This window comes from Lepidochelys kempii, chromosome 3, assembly GCF_965140265.1.
Source record: "Lepidochelys kempii isolate rLepKem1 chromosome 3, rLepKem1.hap2, whole genome shotgun sequence".
Classification (NCBI taxonomy): domain Eukaryota; kingdom Metazoa; phylum Chordata; order Testudines; family Cheloniidae; genus Lepidochelys; species Lepidochelys kempii.
Genome location: NC_133258.1, coordinates 55517420 through 55544253, shown reverse-complemented (window position 1 = coordinate 55544253; position 26834 = coordinate 55517420). Strand labels below are relative to the sequence as shown.

General features: G+C 39.1%; 1 protein-coding gene across 1 annotated transcript in view; it reads right to left on the bottom strand.

The window, feature by feature from the left end:
* Positions 1-1521: 1521 nt before the first annotated feature.
* Positions 1522-26834, bottom strand: part of COL19A1 (collagen type XIX alpha 1 chain) — a 337043-nt gene continuing 311730 nt past the window's right edge. The window contains exons 47-49 of the mRNA XM_073336362.1: positions 23215-23343; positions 11392-11469; positions 1522-11132 (exon numbers count right to left, since the gene is read on the bottom strand). Of these exons, the coding sequence (XP_073192463.1) occupies positions 11005-11132; positions 11392-11469; positions 23215-23343 (335 nt within the window). The 3' untranslated portion in view covers positions 1522-11004. The remainder of the gene's footprint in view (positions 11133-11391; positions 11470-23214; positions 23344-26834) is intronic.

Genomic DNA, 26834 nt, shown 5'->3' with positions numbered 1-26834 from the left:
AGCAGGTCCGCAGCCTGTGCTGTGCGCGTGTGTGTGGTGGCACTTATGAACATGTCTGCTGTGGACCACCTATTCCTATAAATTCCAACAGTTAGACTGGATCAGGATAGGGAATCTGTAAGGATGTAAAAATAAGTAACAATGGGAGGTTCAGCTGGCTGTCCCCTGGCAAATTTTGAAATACATTTTAAAAGATGTTAAGACCTTAAAGGAGGAGGAGTAGTTAACTGTGAAATTGCCATAACACCTTTCCCCAACAGTACCTGCCTCCTGCATCCCGCTCCATTCTCCTGCAGCAGCCATCTTTGCTAGGGGCAGCCAGCGGCCTTAGTGCCATTGAGAACAACGGGAGAGAGCAGCCGTTTTGAGATGCTCCGAAAGAGACTTCTTCAGCCTCTGCTGAAGGAGAAACTTCAAGTTATGATAAATAATGGGAAAAAGCCAATTAATCCTATTTTTCTTTTAAAAAATGACCCATTGCACAAAATGTATTCAAGCTTCATGTATCTGCCACTCTTGTGTAGTCAGATAGTGGCCTAACTGTGAGCTTTTGGGACAAAATGGTCTGACATTGAATGCTGAGTTTCTTAAAGGATCCATTTAAAAAAATTATTCTGAGAGATTTACTTGTAAATATTCAGTAAAATTCATTCAGTACTCAGTAAATGTAACTTTGGAGAGAATACACTGTATTTGTCATACTACATAACTAAAAGGTTGAATCCTTGCTTTAAGAGCAAAACAACTCAACCTTAACAATAAATTAAGGTGCCGCAGAAATAATAATTATTACTAGTATTATGGTATGGCCTAGATTCCCCAACCAGTACCCGGGCTGAGACACTGTATACACACTGATAGTAGGAGTGTACCCACCCCCAAATGCTTACAGTCTAAATGGCCAAGATAGACAAAGGAAATTGCCCAAGGTCACAGCAGGATGCTGATAGAGCCGAGCATAGAAGCCAGGTTTCCAGCATCACAGCCAAGTGCTCTGTCCACTACACCACATTGCCTCTCAGCTAATGTCCTCTACTCTAATACTCCTGTGAAGTCAACAATGCAGGATCTGCCCCAGGGAGTTTGATTCTTTGGAAATACAGCTCAGCACTTTTATGTAAGGCAATTAATTTGTTCACCCACAAAGGATGGTTAATTAGTAAGTAGAAGTTGGCTGGTGTTTTCCACAGATAAATCCACTTTTATTGAAAAACCCCAACTAGTTTAAGAGGAAGGTGCAATCCTGAGAGGTGCTGAGTACTTTCAATTTCCTGTGATTGCTTAGCTCCTCAAAGAACAGGGACCACAGTGAATTCAATAGAAGATGAATACAATGTTATAGTTTCACCAACAAACTTTTATTTGGACTATATCAATGTAATAAAATGTGTAAAACTGTTACAAGGACAGAAAAACCTGATAACAGACTGAAAACTATATCTCCAAATGTAATATAGTAACATCAGGAAGAAGTGGAAGAAAAAGAAACATTTTAAATACAAAAAACATCCAACTGCTTTAAAAAAATTATTACCATCTTAAAATGCTAAAAATTCCACAATAGAAATGACCGATGTAAGGTAGAAAACTTAACCACATATATAAAATAAATAAATAAAATAGAACTATTACAATAAACACATTTGACATCCTGGGTTCAATTCAATGCAAACTTCAGTTAAGTGGATAACTTATGATTTTGCAGCAGAATTTCTACTTTGGAGCTGAACTGGAAAATGAATTTCTAGTTTAAAAAGCAAAATAAAACTGACCAGTAAATCCTCAGTTCCATGAATAGTCAAGTATATGCAACATGGACTGAGGTCTCACTGGTCACAATATATATGGATGACAACCATATGTAATCTATATGTATATAAAAATCCAAGTGGAAATATCAAGAAAGAACAAGGAAACAAAGAAAAGAAGAAGTGACATGGGTACTGTTAAGCAGAGTCTATAATGTGGACATTGCCCAAAACAAATAGAAGCTCATTGACACTTAACAAGAAAAGAGCTGAAGAAGTGCTGGCATCCCCTACCTTTGATTTTCATTCCAAATCTCTGACACAACAGTGAGTTAAGTCTAATGGGAGTCACTAATCAGGGGTATGATTAGTTTCTATAATCTGATTGCATAATGAGAAATAGCACAATTAGCTCTACTGCACTCCAGGTTAAGCATAGAATCACAGAAGTGTAGGACTGGAAGGGACCTCAATAGGTCATCTAGTCCAGTCCCCTGCAGTCAAGGCAGGACTAAGTAGTAACTAGACCATTCCTGACAGGTGTCGTCTAACTGGCTCTTAAAACCTCCAATGATGGAGATTCCACAACCTCCCTAGGCAATTTATTCCAGGCTTAACCGCCCTGACAGGAAGTTTTACCTAATGTCCAACCTAAACCTCCCTTGCTGAAGTTTAAGCCCATTGCTTCTTATCCTATCCTCAGAGGTTAAGAAGAACAATTTTTCTCCCTCCTCCTTGTAACAATCTTTTACGTACTTGAAAACTGTTATCATGTCCCCTGTAAGTCTTCTCTTTCCTAAGACTAAGCAAACTCAGTTTTTTTCAATCTTCCCTCATAGGTCATGTTTTCTAGACCTTTACTAATTTTTGTTGCCCTTCTCTGGACTTTCTCCAATTTGTCCACATCTTTCCTGAAATGTGGCACCCAGAACTGGACGCAATGCTCCAGCTGAGGCCTTATCAACATGTGAAACAGCAGCAAAATATTGCTTCCTGTTAAATACAAATGTAATACCTGCTTATGATTAATCAACTCATCACACTCAGATCAGGATTCAATTAATATGTCTAGTCTGATGGATCACTTATTAGGCTATCAGCCAAAGAACTGCAGCATGTGCAATTGCACCAAGAGGCATCAGTGGTTCTCCACTCTCAGGGCAGGAGGCACTTGATGTTGGGCACAGGTGCTCCCAGTCATTCCCTTTTCAAATACTTATCTAAAAGACATTCAGTGTGAATGATTTACATGCATTTTTTTCATTGCTATTTAAGAATTGCAATTATACCTGGAGTTCAGCAAGGCTTTCGACACAGTCCCACATGACATTCTGATAAGTAAGCTGGAGAAATATGGGCTTGGTGGAACTACCATTAAGTGGATATATATATTGGCTAAACAACGAGTAACTATTAATGGAAAGGGGTCAGATTGGAGGGAGGTCTCAAGTGGGGTTCCACAGGGATAGGTTCTGGGTCTTATGTTGTTTAACATCTTTATTAATGACCTGAATGTAGGAATAGATAGCTTTTTGATTAAATTTGCAGATGACACAAAGCTGGGGAGGGGGTTTGACAATGCTTTGGAGGATAGAGCAAAAATTCAGAGGAATCTTGATAAATTGGAGAGCTGGGCTATAGCCAACAAAATGACAAATGTAAGGTGCTACATTTAGGGAAGAAAAACCAAATGCACAAATACAGAATGGGGGATAACTGGCTTGGCAGCAGCACTGCGGAGAACGATCTGAGAGTTGTGGTGAATCACAACCCCAATACAAGTCAGGCTATGTCTATACTAGAGAGCTTATAGCAGTGCAGCTGTATCAATGCAACTGCACCATTCTCAGCTGTCTAGTGTAGTAGCTCTAAGACGACGGGAAAGAGCTCTCCCATTGACTTAATTAATCCACCCCCAACGAGCAGCGATAGCCATGTTGATGGGAAAAGTGCTCCCGCCAGCATAGCGCTGTCCAAACCAGCGCTTATGTCAGTGTAATTTATGTCACTCAGGGGGATTTTTTCTCACACCCCTGAGCAACAAAGTTATACTGACATAAGTCATAGTGTAGACAGAGCCTCAGCAATGCGACACTGTTGCAAAAAGAAGCAAATGCAATTTTATGTCGCATTAACAGAGACATAGCATGCAAGTCAGAGGAGGTGATAATAGCGCTTTACTTGGTGTTGGTTGGGCCTCAGCTGGAGCACTGCATCCAGTTTTGGTCACCAATGTACTGAAACAATGTGGAGAAACTGGGAAGGATCCAGAGGTGAGTGACAAAGATGATCAAAGGGATGAAATCCAAGTCATATGAGCAAAGGCTGAAGGAACTGGGTATGTTTAGCTTGGAAAAGAGGAGCTAAATGGGGGTTGAAGGGTATGATACCGGTCTTCAAATACTTGAAAGGTTGCCATAAAAAAGAGGGAGAAAAGTTGTTCTCTTTTGCCACAGAGGGCAGGACTAGAGGAAATGGGTTTAAACTACAGCATGGCAGATTTAGATTAAATCTCAGGAAAAACTTCCCAACTGTAAGAACAGTAGAACAATGAAACAGACTGCCTAGGGAGGTTGTGGAAGCTTCTTCACTGGATGCTTACAAAAGGAGGCTGGATAGCCATCTGTCTTGGATGGTTTAGATATAACAAATCCTTCATCTTGGCAGAGGGTTAGACTAGATGACCCTGCGGTCCCTTCTAATCCTATTGTTCTATGATTCTAACAGTTGATTACAGGTGCTTTATTTTTAGTCATGGTTTATTGTTGGTCTGGACAGTTGGGTTACTATAGAGTAGAGATTTTGAGTGCTGCAAATATTTCATTTCTTGGATCTGAGGTTGCATGGATGTAAAAGAGTGGAATCTGGCTTTCTGCCACCACTCTAGAGCTCCCTCTGAGGAAAAAGGCACTAGATGAAACAAGACTACTTTGTCAGGAAGAAAGAGACGGAGCGAGAAACCATGGGCTACAAAAAATGTAAGTATGGTAATGCTCAGCTTCATTATAGCTAAAAAATCACTGGGATTCAAAAAGCCTCCGTGCAGAATGGACGGGGAGAGCCAGGTGCCTCAGAATGGCATTAAAAAAAACCAGTGTGCTACGTGGCTGCTCACCAAAGTTACCTAATAGGAGATGTAAAGAAGAGGTGTGTGTTCTAAGCCCTGCCCCTCAGCCTAACTCTGGGCTGGAGGGAGGTACCTCCCTCTGCTTGGAATTCTCAGCTGCAAAACCTCTCTTGAGGTTAGGTGCCTATGCCATTTTTGCAAGAAGATAGGTGTGGGGAGGGGAAAAGGAGGAAGGCCCTGATTCTGGGATTTAGGTACCTAAAGTGGCAGTTTAGGTGCTTAAGTCCTTTTGGACCAATGGACTCTGTGTCTTGGTTTGATAGACATTATGAATTTTTCCTAGTAGCAGCTAGTAGTTATGCTACATGGTACAAGAAAATATCACACTCATACAAATATGTTTTTAATTGCTGGAGTAATTGCGTGAAACCTTGACCTGATGACTGGATATGTCAAGGAGATGATGGATGCCACTGGATTTGGTATTATTAACTGGCCATGAGTACTTTGCTTCCTTTCTCTAATCTGTTGCTTAAAATAAGGTCACTGTGTTCTCTGTTACAGTGTCACAGGCAACAAAGAGACGGAAGAGAGACAAGATGTACATCAGTTCTCTTCTTTTACAAGGCCCTTTCCACTCCCATTTTAATTTTGTCATAATCCTTTATTTTTCAGTTCTTTAATTTGAATATAGTTATAGTAAGAAGAAAACCTTGCCGTAATCTGCATTTCTGTGAAATTATCGATAAAGACTGAAAACCTTAAAGACAATAGGTGCAGTGAGCTTGCTGAGGCAGCTAACTTTATCTTGAGAAGAAAATAATCATTACTGGTCAAAATGCTGCCAAGTGCCCTTTCAAACTCCATCTAGCCCCTGTGCTCTTTTCCTCATGGGAGAGTTGGACATTTATATAAAATTTTCAAATGCAGGTATCTAAAAATAGGCACCTATATTAACCCATATGTAGACAAGTAACTAGATTATCTGATTTTCAGATGGGCTGAGTATCTACCTGTAACTACGATGGAAGTCCGTGGAACCTCTGAAAAATCAGTCCACACTGAGGTGTCCATACACAGATTAGGAGTGAAATCCTGGCTCCGCTGAAGTTAAACTCCCATTGACTTCAAAGAAGCCATGATTTCAGCCCAGATATTTAACTGTAGGCAATTACATTTGAAAATACTGGCCATAGGGAAGAGCAAAACTTAAATTTACTCATTTGTGGCTGAGGCTATGTCTACACTTAAACTGCTACCGCAGCACAGCTACTCTGATACAGCTGCGCTGCAGCAGCGCGTCCGTGTAGACACTTACTACAGCAATGGGAGAGGTTCTCCTGTAGCTGAAGTTAATCAGTTTCCCTGAGAGGTGGTAGCTAGGTCGATGGTTCTTCCACTGAACCTGGCCTTAATGATCTCTTTTGTGCTTTAAGAGACAAGAAAGGGAAAGGCTACCTGACTCTGAACCTTGTGTTGTCATTGTCACATCTACGAAATGGGTATAAACCATTACTGTTCTCATCTGGTAGGATCTGACACAGATGTAAATGACCATGCAAGGTACAAGGCAGTGAAGGATATCTTGTGATCCACTTAACATGTATGCACTGAACTGAACTTTAAATGCTGAGGAAAAAAATTAATGGGGCCAAGAGGTATGTATAATGTTTATCACTAGAGCCTTGATGTGGATACAAAATTTGTATCCACATCTGATTCACGATCCACAAACATGGTCCATGGATATCTGCAGATTTCCAAGGCTCTATTTGTCAGTATGCATGTACTGTGATGAATTCAATGACAGCTAAATGTTATTTGAAAAGTAAATACAACAACAAAATACAGTGCATCATCAAATTCTTCAAACAGTGAACTGAGACAAAATATATTTACAGTGAAAAATTCAGTATGTAATTAAATGTATCACTTTTCTAAGACAGAAGTCTCAAAATCTTTGTAGATTATATTGTTTTGTTTTGGTCTATTAACACATAACATTTCTGTTAGCATGCCATATGTTATACACATTCTCTTATGGTATTATAAAGCTTGGATTTTCCACTTGAACCACAAATTTTTGAGACAAAGTCATAGTTAAATTTGTAAGCCTTCATAAGCCATACCAAACATGGTAGATGGAGCTGGATTTAGATATGATGTACTTCTGGATCTATTTTAGTTTTGGCCTGCGTGCCACATTTCAGAGATAAATTTATGCTTCTTGATATATACAGAATATGAAGTGAAAATTATTCAGTAAAAATTAATGTCAACTTTAATCTTTGATTTCTAAGATTTGAACAATAACAATTTTATATCGCAACAGTCATTTTAGTAAATAGATAAAATTCAAAGACCTTAGATGGCATTGCAGTATATTTGAAAAACAGATGTGTGTATAATATAAACCATCTCGATCATGTTTCTTCATACAACTGTTATGTAACACTACAGACAACACATAAAATACTATAAAAAGGCCAAAGAAAAGAAACAGATGCTGTATTCCATAAAGCTGGGCACAGGCTGACATGAAAAGTAATAACTCACCATCGTGACAATCAGAAGCACTAAAATATTTTATGAAATGGTTATCAGTGAGTTAAGAAATTACTTCACATTTAGCCTTACCTATCAGGTAAACATGTATATTTGTCAATAATACATATGATCAGAAAACACAAAGGGAGCATTGATAACAAGAGAAACCCATCCTAATACTATGCTACAGAAACCTATGTGCTTATTTTACCAAGTACAATTTATTTATACAAAATATCCATGTATTAAAAACATTAATGTAAAAGATCACAAGTAGTTTGCAATGCTACTTGATTTTTAAAAGCACCTTACTCTTAAGATTTACTTAATACTCCAATAGACTTACTGCTCCCTTAAAGATGCATACCCTTATGCTGGAAATAAATTGATGTCTAGAAGTGACATGTTTTGTTACTATATAGTCTCCTGCATTATATGCATATACAAAACACAAACAAAACCTATATCATATAACCTGGAAATATTCATCCAATAAAGGCAGTATTTTTTGCAAACACTGTTGTCTAAAAACAAACTGTACATTTTAGAAAAAATATATTAGGCTCAAGGATAAAAGTGGAAAGATGGCACAAGATGTAATGTATCTACATTGCACTGTTTCCTGCCTTCCATTTTTAGAGTTCAGTCTCTGTTCAAGCCTTTGCACTAACAAAAGTGTCCTGAGTACCACCACGTGGACAAAAGGAGGTATATAACACAGGCTCTGAATAACTCTGAAAGGGTTTGACATTAACTAAGCCACAGCAGCTTTATTACTTTCCTGAAGCAAATCAAAATAGTTCCAAATATACCAGCCACTTCAAGAAAATTCTCATCATATTTCAATTCTAAATATAGTTCCAGCTAAAAAAATCCTAGTTCAGAAAAATACCTCGAGCTCTCAGAAAGATAATCCTCTTGTATTAGGCAACATTTCCTGTAGCACACGTTTTTTAAACATATAAATGAAATTGAAGAAGAAAAGCAAAATCCTCAAAACAGGTGTAAATCAAGGAAACATTCATCTGAAACCGCAAAAAAAATTTTAAAGATAAAACCCTGCCAAATGAGAAGCATGTTTCAGGCCACATTCTGCTTTCAATTCTAATCGTGTAAAACTGAAATAACTCAGGATAAAAGCAGAGTTAATCCAGAATGACGCCATTCTATCCAAACACAGAATGTGGCTCAGCAGCTTGGAAATGGTATACAGGTATCTGATATTACAAAGCGCCCTTTTTCTCACGAGAAATTAAATTGAGTCTATATGAAAATGAAAAATCATTAACCAAAAAGACAGTGTGAAATAAATTAATCATTACCAACACAGTTACTGATGGAGAACTTCAAAATGTTCAAATACAGATTTTAAAAACTCTAATAATGAGTCAAAAATGGGGGGAGAGAGAGCACCTGTTGCAAATGTGTATGAAAAAATAATCTTTTTAAAATTCAAGTAAATTAACATTTATAAAATCAGGCTAGATAAGTTACTAGCTTTCAGAGTTGTAGTTCAGTCACGAAAATGCCCAAAATATACAGATAACACCAAGTAATATATCTATATACACTGTTCTGTATAGCATTCTAGAAAGGGAACAAGTTCATAAAGATTCTAATCATGTCATTTTCTAATACCTTTTTTGGTATTAACACAGGAAGTGAAGTTTAAAATTAAAGTTAAAAAAATATTTTGAATATTTTAAATAAGATTTGGAATCACTAGAGAAGTACAAATAAATCAACTTTAAAAAATACCCATGCAATATACCTGACCAGCAGTTCATGTAAGCAAACTGAAAACATATACGTCCAATTTCTCTGCTGGTATAAATTTGCTGACTTTAACGGAATTATGCCAGAAGAGAATTTGAACCATACAGTCATGGGTGCATCTGAACAAAGCAACCCATTTTAAAAATCTGTCTCAATCTAGATATACTTGATAGGAATCCTATTCAAACCAAATTTCATTTTCACTGCAGGTTCTCTGAAGGCATCCACACTTCAGCTTCTCTAATGCCCAATTTGCATTCAAAAGTAAAAAGAAAAATTCTTCTGGATGTCTCTTTTGGAGTCCGAAAGTCCAAGATTTGGCAACAATCCCCTGATAGTTGTGGATCAAGAAATATTGTCTCCCGTAGCTCATACTGTATATAACCACTTAGCTGAGCAGAATCCAAGAGAACTACTAACAAACCGCTGATACGATAGAGCTTTGTTTTCCACCATCCCCACCAATTTACTTTGTGGTCCTTGATTACAGCTATCTGTGCTCTGCTAATAGCATTTTCACTTTCGAGCACGATAGTTTCAAGTGAGATTAGATGATCTGAAGGTCCCTGATGGTCTTAAACTCTATGAAACTATAAAACTTGTCAAACCCTACATCTATCCCAGGGAATGAATGATGCTAATATTCAGATGATCTGGCTTCATCTGTTTCATATAATCCAGAGGGTATCTTGGGGAGAAAAAAGCCTCTTTTCATTAGCCCTGCAAGACTGAACATTTTATTGATTGTTGTTGACCATTTGCTAAATGGTCCACTTCTTAAATGTCTGTAGGATTCATTTCACTTCATTCTATTTCGCTTTCTAGTGATAGCATCTGCCACGGTAAGAGTCACACAAAGCATTTCTAAACGGCATCCAGTTATGCTCCATGATGCCTTTCCAAAGTGAATTTCACATGTTTCCAAGCCATCTAGTGCCAGCCAACTAGTTTTCTTGCATTCTAATCTGTCCCTGTACCGATATCCTGGTATGCCTGCCTACCAGATCAATTTGAGTGTAGACAAGTAGGAGACCACATATTATATGATTATAACTATTTGTTGAAGGATGTGCCATCACTAATTTAGTTCCAAGCTAAAAATAAAGCCAAACCCCAGCAACTGGCCATCTTGGATTTATGCACCTGAAGTTAAGTGAATGAGCCAGTTCTGAACTGGATTATCATTCAGTGACAGAAAATGCCTTTATTGACCAGATAGGATAAATTTCCAGACAATCTGAATCCAGCAATATGGTTCACAAGGGTAGAGAGGATATCATAACATTTCCCCCTTTGGCTCCACAGAAGCAATTCAAGCAAGCTTGAATGTCCTGGGTGTGCTTCATAAGCATTGGTCAGCTGGGTGTGGAAACCTATGCCATGACTTTCTGAAGTGAATAGTAACATTTCGTATGAACAGAGTTCCCCAGCACGCTACCTAAGAAGATAAACTTCATTGTGAACATGTGAATTTAAAAACTCTACAACTGTAATACAGTCTGTGATAAGATGAATAAAACCAGCATTAACAAGACTGAAAAATCTGTACTGTCTTAAGATCATCAAGTTGTAAGAAAATAAATTTTGTTTGAAGAGAAAAGCTCATAAGAACTATTTGGGCCTGTTGCCTCTCTAAACCAGAGAAACAGTAAAAAATATAACACATGGAATGAACTCACAAAATCATTTCAAAACGCTGACACAGCAATTAATGTAGTAAAAGGCTCGATCTAAGTGCTCTATAAAATGTCTATATATTGTAGAATATACATATGGACAAAAATGCACTAAGTATTATGAAGATTAAATTGATTCATAAAAAGAAATAAGGTATAAACATGAACCAAAGTGTCTCTGGAGGGCTGTTTATTTCCCACTGGCACGCTGTCGAGCCTGAGATACATGATAGTAACAATCTGCTGGGTTGCACCTTCCGCTCAGCCCTGGAGGCCCCTGGGAACCTGGAGTGCCTGGCGGGCCTGGCACACCAGTGGCTGATAAAATAAAGATAGCAATTAGCATAGACATCATCACTGTGCATATGGTGAGCCTCTTGGTATCCTCAAAAGCCTGCTCCTTCACACCAACTAAACGCAAGAGGCATGGAGTCTGATTCTGACCTCAAACCAAAGAAAATCAGGGGTTACCTTATAAAAATCAATGGAGTCATACTGGTATAAAACTGGTGTGAGATCAGAATCACGTCCAAAGAGGGTGTATTTGTTTTACAATGATAAAGCTAGAGACATTTACCTGAAGGTCCAGGTGGACCAGGATTACCTGGGAGTCCAATACCAGGCTCACCTCTTTCCCCCTTCTGTCCTCTGTAACCTAAAAAGGATAAAAAGAATAAGAGTGCCCTGTAATTATAACAATCTTTTTTCTAGGCACCTTACTGACACAGTAACTACCAAAACAAACGTGAAAACTGATGCCCATTCTTTCCAAGGCCTGGTAATCCAGCTATTGTACTATTTACCTTCCTTCTATCACACATGGGAAGATTTCTACCAGTAACTGACGGATCCTGAGACAGAAGAGTATCAATGGATCAGCTGGCTTCACCCTTTCCAAAGTTTTTCTGCTACTTTGGTAAAGAGTCCAGGATAAAAAAACTGAATGTATATCTTGCTTCAGGATTAGCCACAGGGTGAAATGATATATGGTACCAAACCAAAAATTAGGTGTAGTAGAAAAAGTAAAAAAACCTGCCTACAATGTATCTAAAGAAAGATTATGGGACTTGACAGTCTGTTTAACTGACCTAATTCACTACAATGGGCTCATTGTATTGAATAAAATACAATGCCAGAGGATAGCTTATATACCAAGGTAGTCAAACTTTCTGACCACTGGTAGCTCAACATCTCCCAGGAGCTACTGCATCTAAATTTGTATCATTTGTATTATGTGTGTACTTTAGATTGTAAGATTCTTGGGCTGGCCTTCATCCTCCTGTGGGTTTGTAAAGTACTATGCACAGCTATGCCACTATATAAATGGGGTGAGGGGGAAGCCCTTTAGTTATAGCGTACATCCACAGCAGTCTTCAATTTTAATACAGTGTTGTTAGAGCCTGTGAAGATTATATGTTCCAGCATGCAACGGACTACTGCTCACATGCTCAATAACTGTGAACGGCACATTTGGATTTGCACTCTGCACAGGCCACTACTCTGTACTGAAGATGAGTGGCTACGTTTGTTCAACTGTATGCAAACAAATTCAGCCCTCAGCTGCATGCAAATTAGGTTCAGCCCGTCTGTTTCTTGGCAAGTCGTCAAGATGGTTCCATCAGCTGGGAAAACTCTGGATGTCCTTAGAATAGCAGTACAAGGGTCACTGAAATAATAATATTCCTTACCATTTCCCTCATAGTCAAAAAACAGGCCTGTGACTTTTACATTAAAGCAAAATGACTGATGGAAAATAAATACAGTTTAAGAGGAATAACAAATCTGACACCAACACCTAACTTTTATAAGGATTTTTGGGAGGCCCATTCCTCCTCCTCCATGCAAGAGTAAAAGTGTCTGTGTGTATGGGTGGGGTAGTGACATACACTGAGAATTAATGATCCATCCCTGGTTAAATATAGAATTGCAACAGAGAAGATTAAATCTGCTGTGGATAAGGTACCAATATATTTCCAGTGTCATACTATGCCAAGTAAGCTGCTCCTTTTTGGAGCAGCTGTCCCCTGATGAGAGGAAAATTAGAAGAGAAGGTTTGTGAGGTGACCAATGAGCACTGTGTCAATTGTTATTTGAACAATAATGGGACTGGCAGCTGTATGGCTGAAGTAGTCAGTTAGCAGTACTATATGGCAACCCCACTTCATGTGACAACTCAAGAAGAAAATGGGAGGACATATAACTATTGCAGGCACCAAACAAAACTGTACAATAGAACGGTACGCAGATTCATACAATTTTTCTATTAAACACAAGTTCATCTTAAATTTAAACAGAAAACCTATTATCAACTGCCATCATCCTTGGTCTCAGAGCAAAGCAGTGATTGGTAATTTATTCTCCTCTCTCAACATCCCAACATTCCCCCTCAAGTTAACACTGAAATGATAATTGGAGTGCATAAAATCCAAATCAGTAGAATATGCATGCAATGTGACATGCATGACAGGACAATCATATGAAAACAGGCAGGTATCTAAACAGAAAACAAGCAATTGAATAATTCAGAGAGAAAAAAAGCTCTCTTTACATCAGCTGTGCATTCTGGTAGCTGAGTCCTATCGAACAGAACTGTCTAAGAGATCCACACACAACTGTGAAACCCCCAGTAGGAAAGGGGAGGAAGCTTATATTCATTAATGGATCTTGAATTTGTTTTTAAATTGCCATGATTAACAGTATTTGCGACCACATAAGTTAGCTGGCTATGGCACTTTTGTGCAATTCATTGCAGTTGCTACTGTTCGTGAAGGTCAACCACATAATTAAGAAGCTGATTACATTTCCTATTTATTATATCTCTATTCACCTTAATTTTACAGTTAGTAGTTAGAGTACAGTTTATCAGAACAAACCCAGCTAATTATACTTTAACAAAACAGTGCTACCATTAATCATTTATGTTTTGTATTTCTATATGCATGGGGCACAAAGAAATCACATTTAAAATACATCATGTTTACAATCTCTATAACGTATCATGTGTACATAATAAAGTGGTCAGCAAGGGACTGATGCAGACTGACAAATTCTGTAAACATTACTGAATTTCAAGTCAATAATAAAAAAACCCTCAAAACCAATAATATATACAGCAGTCCACCTAGGCACACTGTATGAGTGAAAATAGTATAAACAATGGCTAACTGTGTTTGAGTACATATACAAATGAGTATTTTGTACATATTGGCATAGTAAATTTCAATGATACCAACATTTAATAAAACATTTCTCAGGTAACTTTTCTAAAAATAATGCTTTATTTTACAGTGTGAGAACAATAAGAAAAACATGTAAGTATATTATTGGAGCACCTTTCTGAAACAATCCAGTATTTAACTCTTGCAATAAAACAGTCGATTTTATGTGAGGTATATTTTATGCAGAAGTAGGTCCCATGATTCCACTTCTGGAGGATAATATTTCAACCTACCTGAGCAAATTTTTAACAAACTCATATGAGGCACAGAGGAATATTACTATCCACCTAAGCAAGGTTTTAGGTTTATTACAAAAGACCCAGACACAGATACGATGCTGTGTATTTTCTGTTGGCAGAGTTACAACTTCAGTAACAGGTTTTAATTTAATTCAAAAAGTTCACAAAGGCAACAGGTTTCCTAAAGACTTTTAATTGTGTTCTGGAAGTTTTATTTTGTTGTAATTCTTAAAACAACAAGTACCCAAAAGATATAGGTACATCAGTATCCTATGTGGATAGTTTTGGTAAACACTGAGTAGTGTGCAAAAATATATATACTAAAATGGTAAAGTGCTGTTTTCTTCTCATAGACTGATTTGACTGGAATTTTATATACAGTTTCAATATAGTACTAACTGCCAATATCATCATCATTAATAGTCTGTCAGCAGCATCACTACTCAATTACATGCCTGAGCATTTTGGAGGAGAAAAGTCACTGAATTATTTAATTCAGAAAAGCTTCAACAGGATTTTTTGTATGCAGTCCTGAGTCTCTTCTCCCCTCCACTGATACTCATGGGAGTTACATGAGTAGTGTCTAGAGATATATGAGGCTCTTTAGCATACATGAGAAGGTAACGGACAACAATGCCAAAATATCTGGTGCATTTTACTGTGTAAAAAATCTAGATATTAAAGATCTCTTATATACAAGAGACCATATCATAAACAGTTGTAAGAAAAAAATTCTCCTGTCTGATCTCCCATGGATATTTTGTGTGTAGGGCCAGTTCAGCCAAATCTGTGGTTGCAAGGATCATGTTTACTGCTGATGCTCTGGTGTAATATGGTATGAAAAACAAACTGCTTCATACAGAAAGAGCTCTGCCCTTCCCTTCTTGCTTTCAGTTACACTTGTGCAAACTCACTTTAATCAATCGAGTTGATTAAGTTAATTACTATAACTTTGAACAGAATATAGCCTCACATGAATGCTACTGTGGCAAATAACACGTAAATCAATTGCATATATTTTTGTATGCCATTTGTTTCCTTTAAGATTCTGCATATAGTATAGTAAAGTCCACGGAGTACCAATTAAGCTGTTGTTTTACATTTCACTGGTAACACTGCCTTATAGTATTATGTTACAGTATTCGTACTGTATATTTACTTTTAAAAAATTAAAAAGAAATGTAAAAAACTCGCAGCCACTATTACATTTAGCCTAACAGCTTCACTGCTACTCCTATATTCCAGCATCTGTGCTGCAACTTTTTGTTGATATTATACCATTTCACTGCAATCCTAATGTAACATCACAATTATTTGTACCTGATACATTTTGTCTGATGCACCTACCAATGAGGTTAACATCAGTTTTTCCTTGCATTGTAGGAACATGTATTCTTGCCAGCAAGTTAAAGAAGTATGGGCTGGACAAATGGACTATAAGGTGGATAGAAAGCTGGCTAGATTGTCGGGCTCAACGGGTAGTGATCAATGGCTCCATGTCTAGTTGGCAGCTGGCATCAAGCAGAGTGCCCCAAGGGTCGGTCCTCGGGCCAGTTTTGTTCAATATCTTCATTAATGATCTGGAGGATGGAGTGGATTGCACCCTCAGCAAGTTTGAAGAAGACACTGACCTGGGAAGAGTGGTAGATAGGTTGGAGGGTAGGGATAGGATACAGAGGAACTTAGACAAATTAGAGGATTGGGCAAAAAGAAATCTGGTGAGGTTCAACAAGGACAAGTGCAGAGTCCTGCACTTAGGATGAAAGAATCCCATGCACCGCTACAGACTAGGGACCGAATGGCTAGACAGCAGTTCTGCAGAAAAGGACCTAGGGGTTACAGTGGACGAGAAGCTGGATATGAGTCAACAGTGTGCCCTTGTTGCCAAGAAGGCTAACAGCATTTTGGGCTGTATAAGTAGGGGCATTGCCAGCAGATCGAGGGATGTGATCGTTCCCCTCTATTCGACATTGGTGAGGCCTCATCTGAAGTACTGTGTCCAGTTTTGGGCCCCACACTACAAGAAGGATGTGGAAAAATTGGAAAGAGTGCAGCGGAGGGCAACAAAAATTATTAGAGGACTGGAACACATGACTTATGAGGAGAGGCTGAGGGAACTGGGATTGTTTAGTTTGCGGAAGAGAAGAATGAGGCGGGATTTGATAGCTGCTTTCAACTACCTGAAAGGGGGTTCCAAAGAGGATGGATCTAGACTGTTCTCAGTGGTAGCAGATGACAGAACGAGGAGTAATGGTCTCAAGTTGCAGTGGGGGAGGTTTAGGTTGGATATTAGGAAAAACTTTTCCACTAGGAGGATGGTGAAGCACTGGAATGTGTTACCAAGAGGTGGTGGAATCTCCTTCCTTTGAGGTTTTTAACGTCAGGCTTGACAAAGCCCTGGCTGGGATGATTTAGTTGGGGATTGGTCCTGCTTTGAGCAGGGGGGTTGGACCAGATGACCTCCTGAGGTCCCTTCCAACCCTGATATTCTATGATTCTATGACTCTATGAACATTTTCAAGGCTTGCAGGGAACAATTCTGAGCTTCATTTAAAATTTTATGAATCTGCTCCCAATGGTCTAGTGATCCCTTAAGTATGAATGTTTTTTTTTAAAATTTGAGCACTGAAGCACTTACACACTGGTAACCTATACCTTTACTCTTCTCAAAAAGCAATGGTAGAACTGCAGTTTAAAATAACCAATCCCGTGCACATTATCTCTCTGGTATACCAGCTGTGCACATGAACATACCCTGCTGAATCTAGACACACATTCACATAACATGCTACCTTTCTGAGGCGAGACACACATGTATGTTACATGCTTCCCTGAAGAGTCTGTCTACTACATTTGTAATGGTCTCTGTCTGCTCAGTATTTTAAATTTTGTTGCCTGCACCCAAGAATGAAATGAACAGGCATAGCAGGGAAGGGCATCTAGTGCTTGTCTGTCCTCTTTGGTTTCTCACTGCTGATGTAGGGGTAGGTAGGTCAAACTTTTGCTTTTCCTTTCCTTTAAAGTGCAATTTTATGTTAACATGTCTATTTTTTATGCATCAGAGGTGGGAATGCCTCTCATTTAGCTCAAGTCTTGTTATTTTATATACTGAAACAGTGTACTGAAATGAAGGGTAAAGTATGTGGGAATCCTGTATCAATGGGTAACTACTTTTACTTAAGAATAAAGCACAAAAAATAAGCTTAATTTTTCTGTGTATAGCTATCATCTTCACTTCTTGAAACTCACTAACTTGAAGTAATTGGTATTACCGTTTACTACTTCTGAGAGTATCTACCATGTACAATCTCATTGAACAATCTAACAGTGGGATTAAAGTTGACCATTTACAGTGATCTGAATATTTAGATAATGAACAAGTCACTGTTGTAAAACTCTAATCCCTTTTCTTGCCTTCCTTGATCCTTTATTCTTGTTTGTTCTTCTTATTCTGAGCTCATCACATTTTTCAAGCTTCAGTCAAGGGTTTGCTCTTATCAGTGTTAATAGTCTTTACTCTTCTTTTAGCTCTCCATGCCACACATCTTCAGATTTGCTTTCATGTTCTTCATTCCAGTCTGACTTGCTCTGACTCCAGAGCAGACCAAACTAACAAAAGATAATAATTAAGAACTACCTATACATATACTGTAAATTATATACTATCCCCAAATCATTTTTATATATTTTATAAATTCTTCTGCCATCCTTTCCCTATTAATTTCCCATGCTAGCGTGGTTTGTGCTGAAATAAAGGAGAATTCAATTATAATGAGCTCAGTTTCTGTGAAACTACATCTATAGTGAAGGACAGGACAGAAGAATCAAAGTCCCAAATTGTTTCAGTGCACTGCATTGTGCAATTTGCAGTTTTGAATATAGTGAAAATCCAATTACTGCGAAGCTGTTTTGTGAACATAAATGACTTCACTGTAAGAGAGATACATTATATGGGGAATATTCTTTGCCTTCAGTCTTTTCTCATCAGTGTTGTCTCTGGATCAGAGCTGCAAGAACTCAGACTTAGAGCTCAAATCTTTGCTTTTCAGGAGATAACATATCTGATGCACATTTCTAGTAACCAGGTTAAGAGCTACAATTGAGCATTGGTATAGTTTTTCTTCCATGTGAATGTGTTTTGAACCAAATTACTTCTATAGCAGGTTTAGATAAGCTATCATTTATTAGAATAAAATGCATTGATTAGACGTTTTTAATAAGTAAAAAGAAAAGGAGTACTTGTGGCACCTTAGAGACTAACCAATTTATTTGAGCATGAGCTTTCGTGAGCTACAGCTCACTTCCTCGGATGCATGCAGTGGAAAATACAGTGGGGAGATTTTATATACACAGAGAACATGAAACAATGGGTGTTACCATACACACTGTAACAAGAGTGATCAGGTAAGGTGAGCTATTACCAGCAGGAGAGTGGGGGGAGGGGAATCTTTTGTAGTGATCATCAAGATGGGCCATTTCCAGCAGTTGATAAGAACATCTGAGGAACAGTGGGGGGGGGGAGAAGGGGGGAAATAAACATGGGGAAATAGTTTTACTTTGTGTAATGACACATCCACTCACAGTCTTTATTCAAGCCTAAGTTAATTGTATCCAGTTTGCATATTAATTTCAATTCAGCAGTCTCTCGTTGGAGTCTGTTTCTGAAGTTTTTTTGTTGAAGAATTGCCACTTTTAGGTCTGTAATCGAGTGACCAAAGAGATTGAAGTGTTCTCCAACTGGTTTTTGAATGTTATAATTCCTGACATCTGATTTATGTCCATTTATTCTTTTACATAGAGACTGTCCACTTTGGCCAATTTACATGGCAGAGGGGCATTGCTGGCACATGATGGCATATATCACATTGGTAGATGTGCAGGTGAACGAGCCTCTGATAGTGTGGCTGATGTGATTAGGCCCTATGATGGTGTCCCCTGAATAGATATGTGGACACAGTTGGCAACAGGCTTTGTTGCAAGGATAGGTTCCTGGGTTAGTGTTTTTGTTGGGTGGTTGCTGGTGAGTATTTGCTTCAGGTTGCGGGGCTGTCTGTAAGCAAAGACTGGCCTGTCTCCCAAGATCTGTGAGAGTGATGGGTCGTCCTTCAGGATAGGTTGTAGATTCTTGATGATGCGTTGGAGAGGTTTTAGTTGGGGGCTGAAGATGATGACTAGTGACGTTCTGTTATTTTTTTGTTGGGCCTGTCCTGTAGTAGCTAACTTCTGGGTACTCTTCTGGCTCTGTCAATCTGTTTCTTCACTTCAGCAGGTGGGTATTGTAGTTGTAAGAATGATTGATAGAGATCTTGTAGGTGTTTGTTTCTGTCTGAGGGGTTGGAGCAAATGCGGTTGTATCGTAGAGCTTGGCTGTAGACAATGGATCGTGTGGTGTGATCTGGATGAAAGCTATTTCCCCAGGCTTATTCCCCCTCTCCCCCACCCACTGTTCCTCACACTTTTGTGTGAACTGCTGGAAATGGCCCCCTTGATGACCACTACAAAAGGTTCCCGTCCTCCCCCCCACTCTCCTGCTGGTAATAGCTCAGCTTACCTGATCACTCTTGTTACAGTGTGTATGGTAACACCCATTGTTTCATGTTCTCTGTGCATATAAAATCTCCCCACTGTATTTTCCACTGCATGCATCCGAGGAAGTGAGCTGTAGCTCACGAAAGCTTATGTTCAAATAAATTTGTTAGTCTCTAAGGTGCCACAAGTACTCCTTTTCATTTTGCGGCTACAGACTAACACGGCTGCTACTCTGAAACCTGTCATTATGCAGGGCACTGAATTTAGCTGTATGGAGTGGAAATCTATCAACTTCATGAAAAAACTCATATAGATACAGACAGACATCATCTTCCTTTCCAAATGCAAACAGATGGACATCATACCAAAAGGACTGAAGGTAAACAATCCATTACAATCTAAATACTACACAGACTGTGCTGACAGCTGGTGCCACACACTCTCAAAGAAACTGCGGAACCACCTGATCAACATCCTCTGTAGCAAACTGGGAAAGATTAAGAATGAGCTCTCAAAACTGGATGCTCTCATAAAAAAACAACCTTCCACACAAACTTCCTCATGGCTGGACTTTACTAAAACTAGACAAGCCATTTACAACACACACTTTGCTTTTCTACAAAAGAAAAAGGACACTAAACTATCTAAACTACTACATGCCACAAGGGGCCTTAACCCACCCAGCAATATTGTTAATCTATCCAACTATACTCTTAGCCCAGCAGAAGAATCAGTCCTATCTCGGGCCCTCTCCTACTGCCCCTCCACCCCCACGAACATGATACAGTTCTGTGGTGACCTAGAATCCTATTTTCAACGTCTCCGACTCAAGGAATATTTCCAACACACCTCTGAACAACATACTAACCCACAGAGACCTTCCTACCAAGACTACAAAAAGAAGGATTCTGGGTGGACTCCTCCTGAAGGTCGAAACAACAGACTGGACTTCTACATAGAGTGCTTCCGCCGATGTGCACGGGCTGACATTGTGGAAAAGCAGCATCACTTGCCCCATAACCTCAGCCGTGCAGAACACAATGCCATCCACAGCCTGAAAAACAACTCTGACATCATAATCAAAAAGGCTGACAAAGGAGGTGCTGTCGTCATGAATAGGTCGGAATATGAACATGAGGCTGCTAGGCAGCTCTCCAACACCACTTTCTACAAGCCATTACTCTCTGATCCCACTGAGGGTTACCAAAAAAAACTATACCATCTGCTCAAGAAACTCCCTGAAAAAGCACAAGAACAAATCCGCGCAGACACACCCCTAGAACTCAGACCAGGGGTATTCTGCTACCCAAGATCCATAAACCTGGAAATCCTGGACGCCCCATCATCTCAGGCATTGGCACCCTGACAGCAGGATTGTCTGGCTATGTAGACTCCCTCTTCAGGCTCTAAGCTACCAGCACTCCCAGCTATCTTCGAGACACCACTGATTTCCTGAGGAAACTACAATCCACCAGTGATCTTCCTGAAAACACCATCCTAGCCACTATGGATGTAGAAGCCCTCTACGCCAACATTCCACACAAAGATGGACTACAAGCCGTCAGGAACAGTATCCCTGATAATGTCACAGCAAACCTGGTGGCTGAACTTTGTGACTTTGTCCTCACCCATAACTATTTCACATTTGGGGACAATGTAGACCTTCAAATCAGCGGCACTGCTATGGGTACCCGCATGGCCCCACAGTACACCAACATTTTTATGGCTGACTTAGAACAACGCTTCCTTAGCTCTCGTCCCCTAATGCCCCTACTCTACTTGTGCTACATTGATGACATCTTCATCATCTGGACCCATGGAAAAGAAGCTCTTGAGGAATTCCACCATGATTTCAACAATTTCCATCCCACCATCAACCTCAGCCTGGACCAGTCCACACAAGAGAGTCACTTCCTGGACACTACGGTGCTAATAAGCGATGGTCACATAAACACCACCCTATACCAGAAACCTACTGAATGCTATGCTTACCTACATGCCTCCAGCTTTCATCCAGACCACACCACACGATCCATTGTCTCCAGCCAAGCTCTACGATACAACCGCATTTGCTCCAACCCCTCAGACAGAAACAAACACCTACAAGATCTCTGTCAAGCGTTCTTACAACTACAATACCCACCTGCTGAAGTGAAGAAACAGATTGACAGAGCCAGAAGAGTACCCAGAAGTCACCTACTACAGGACAGGCCCAACAAACAAAATAAGAGAGCGCCACTAGCCATCATCTTCAGCCCCCAACTAAAACCTCTCCAACACATCATCAAGGATCTACAACCTATCCTGAAGGACGACCCATCACTCTCACAGATCTTGGGAGACAGGCCAGTCTTTGCTTACAGACAGCCCCCCAACCTGAAGCAAATACTCACCAGCAACCACCCACCACCCAACAAAAACACTAACCCAGGAACCTATCCTTGCAACAAAGCCCGTTGCCAACTGTGTCCACATATCTATTCAGGGGACACCATCATAGAGCCTAATCACATCAGCCACACTATCAGAGGCTCGTTCACCTGCACATCTACCAATGTGATATATGCCATCATGTGCCAGCAATGCCCCTCTGCCATGTAAATTGGCCAAAGTGGACAGTCTCTATGTAAAAGAATAAATGGACATAAATCAGACGTCAAGAATTATAACATTCAAAAACCAGTTGGAGAACACTTCAATCTCTTTGGTCACTCGATTACAGACCTAAAAGTGGCAATTCTTCAACAAAAAAACTTCAAAAACAGACTCCAATGAGAGACTGCTGAATTGAAATTAATTTGCAAACTGGATACAATTAACTTAGGCTTGAATAAAGACTGTGAGTGGATGTGTCATTACACAAAGTAAAACTATTTCCCCATGTTTATTTCCCCCCTTCTCCCCCCCCCACTGTTCCTCAGATGTTCTTATCAACTGCTGGAAATGGCCCCCTTGATTATCACTACAAAAGGTCCCCCCCGCCACTCTCCTGCTGGTAATAGCTCACCTTACCTGATCACTCTTGTTACAGTGTGTATGGTAACACCCATTGTTTCATGTTCTCTGTGTATATAAAATCTCCCCACTGTATTTTCCACTGCATGCATCCGAGGAAGTGAGCTGTAGCTTGCGAAAGCTTATGCTCAAATAAATTTGTTAGTCTCTAAGGTGCCACAAGTACTCCTTTTCTTTTTGTGGATACAGACTAACACGGCTGCTACTCTGAAACCTTTAATAAGTAAATACCACATATTTACTATGGGTAAATTTATAGATCTACTCTGGAAATGCAGTAGTATTGTTTTAAAAGTTAATCATTAGGAAGCTAGATATGTAGTTCTAATTTAACTATCATTAGCAAGTATATGAAGACTAAAATCACAATATCTATGAACATTTTATTAGAAACCCTACCTTGAGGTCCAGGTTCTCCTGGTGGCCCTGGTAATCCATCTTTTCCTGGTGGACCTGGTTTCCCATGACCGTGGGAAGCTAACATTGCAGCTGGCAGCTTCAGTTGGGATACAAACTGAGCCATCCTCTCTTCATTAACAAAGGACATAGAAAAGAAAATGTGTAAGAGATTTGGTAGCATAATATATGAAAATCACTAAACCCTAGCCTCAATTTCCAGACTAATCCAGAACTAGTTACCAGAAGTGATTTTCGCTAATCCTTTAAACAGTTAATACCTTGATCTTATGAGGTGTTGGATATTCTTTTAAGCACTGAGAACCTTCAACCTCTTTGACTTTAATGGCAGGTGTGCTTACACCTCCCAGAGCTGAGCACTTAATGAATAAGCACTATCACTAATATTCTGCTGTACATTTTTTTTTTTTTACTATTTACAGTTCCCACCATCTGCTGGTGATAGAAGTATACAGATACATGACTATAGAATAGACAGTATATAAGCAGAATGAAATTCATTCCTGTGGAGAGAGTCCACACAAGATCTATAATTCCACTTAAGGTTCAAAAACAGGGTTTAAGTTGGACTTAAATTGTACACATCCTTGTACTGGCTGCCCTCTGCACTGGGGTGAATTTCCCTCTCTGGTTACCGTGGCATTATACTAACTTTCAGAAAAATGCTGACCTGATGGAGTGTCTGAAGTGTCGAACCTTAAAGTGATCACATTTAAAAATAGAGCCAGGTCAAAGTTGTCAGACACTTGATTTGTCAGAGAGGTGCAAATAACCCTTTTCCCAGAGTGGAGAACGAGGAAATGCTGACTTCATTAATGAAGAAAAACCACTGAGATGTGAGTTCCACTAAGTCTTGCTGGCTCACTCCCTCTGAGATACAGGAATTGAAAGTGGTATATTCTGGATTTAGCTTTTGGGCTAGTTGTTGGAGTGGCAATGAAACTGTTTATGGTGGTTGGGCAATTTCCTAATTACAACCATGTCTGCTGCAGAGATTTTCAATTTAAAATATTAATATTACAAAAGAATCAGACCAATGGTCCATCTAGCCCAATATACTGTCTCTGACAGCGGCCAGTGCCAGATACTTCAGAGGGAATGAACAGAACTAGGCAATTTTGAGTGATCCATCACCTGTTGTCCAGTCCAACTCCTGGTCAAAGTTTGTTAGTGTATAATTTTGAATCCATTCTAATGTTGTGGATTCGAAACTTTAACTCCAAGTCAGAACATTTCTAGGCATGAATTCCATTCAGAAGAGAATTTGAATAAAGAGCAGCACGGGCAGAAAATAAAATATTAAGGTGAAAAATGGAGCAGAGAACAGGCAAAGTACAATTCTATTTTGAAACACAACTGTTGGGTTTCCTGCATATGTCTGACTCCAAATCACTGTACTTATGGGCCTGGATCTTCTGCATAGAAAAACATATGCACAAATGACTTTCTGTAGCATGCAAGTTCTGCTTTTTTAATATTTCTGTGCAAGAATGACAACATACAAACATAGGGCCTGATCCTGTAGCCAATCCAAGTACAGAACTCCCATTCTCATCGGTGGGAGTTCCACTTACAGAGTGACTACAGGAACAGGCTCACACCAATCTTGTAACAAACTGATTATTATTCTGAATCAGTTTGGCCCAGTTGTTAGTGCCTGGATTGACATGTTAGAGGGACAGGTTTGATTCCTGAGCTTTGCAGGGCTTAGAAGGCTGCACACTCAACCCTAACTTTGCTCCGCAGTAACCACTATGGCAGAAGGGAAAGAGGGAGCTATATCAAGCCATCAGAAACCAAGCAGAGCCAACTGATGGCAGGGAGGAGAAGGCCTTGGGAAAGTAAGTTTCCACTGAGGACTGGAAATAGGAAAATTCTCTCTTAAGGCTATACTAATTTATTCCTCAAACAGGAAAAAACAAACAAACAGACAAACAGGCCTTATTGGTGTTCAACGTCCACACCAAAACTAGTGCTAGCTGTGAATACAAACAGCAGAGCATTCCCAATTAAGGTCAGAGAAGTTAGTGTACATGCTAGAGCTGATTGATGTATTTGTTTAAATAATAATCCTTTTTTGGTAAGTGAAATGTTCATGAACCAGTCCTGATTTTTTCATGTGTGTTTGCTATTTTTATATAAGCGATGAATAGCTTCCACAAATATTTTTCAAACTATGAGTTATCATTAACGGTTTGCTTTGACTATTTGGTTATCATCGTTCATGCTGCAAGGAGATCTGCCAAAATGACATGGTATTACTTCTGCTCCCTGACTAGATAACTAACTTTTTAAATAGAACAGCAAATGACTACATTGCGAATTAATGGCTGAATAAACTGGCCTAAAATTCATGAAACATTCACAATTTGAAAATATTTTGGTAATTCATGACAGAGGCTGAACACTCAAAATAAGACAATTATTGCCTTGAGCCAATATCTCAACTCCTTTTAAAAACTGTTTAATATTTCTTAAATAAAGAGGAGACATAAATAAGGAAAGATGTCAAAGAGTAAAGAGAGTATCAATGTATATTTCAACACCAAGGACTGAAGTTAACATGACACAATTCCATCTGAACACACAGCATGCAGAAAAGCAGTTAACATGCATATCTTTTCTAAAGAACTGTCATCATAACTCTTTAGGTTAACTTATTTTTGGAGAAAGGACAATTAAATAGATATTTTGGAATGAGACAACTGTGCAAAAAGTGAAGTTTAAGTACGTTTCTAGATTGTCTGTCATACATATGATATACTATATACATTATTACAGCTGAAGTTAAATGTTAAACTAGCTAACAGTTATAACTAATAGTTAAAACAATTTTAGCTAATAGTTAAATCTAATTATTATTTTATGTATATCTATTTACACATGTATTAATACATTTGGCAATACGTAAACAATTTTGGTTTAAAATACTTTACATATTTATTAGTTATTATGCTTCTCCTTTATAGAGTAGTTTTATTACAAAGATTAATAACAAGACAGTTTTTAACAAACATTATTCTCATCCACTTGTTGCATCATTTATTCTTTTGCACATGGTAGTCGAGATATTTATACGCTCAAGTTTTATGTAGTTTAATTGCAAACATTGGTTATGAGAACCAACTTACTTTTTAAATATAATTATGATTATAATACATGTAATTTCATGAGTTTTATAACACAGAGATAAAAATGGGCAAATAAATGGGCATGGGTCTAATTGCAGTTTAAAAGCTGAATAATTTTAAATATTCTTTATATTTGAAAAACATCTGTAGACTTTCCATCCCAGCTGCCTTAGCAGGTTGATTGCAATCCAGTTTAAATCAGTCTGTGAATGGCCAGAAATGTGTGCATTAGCTGTAGGGTCACCAGGTGTCCGGTTTTTGACTGGAAAGCCTGGTCAAAAAGGGACCCTGGCGGCTCTGGTCAGCACCGCCCACCGGGCCGTTAAAAGTCTGGTCAGAGTGCTGCAGGTCTAAGTCAGGCTAGTCCCTACCTGTCCTGGCACTGCGCTCTGCCCCAGAAGTGGTCAGCAGGTCTGGCTCCTAGGTGGGGAGGCCATGGGGCTCTGCATGCTACCATCGCCCCAAGCACTG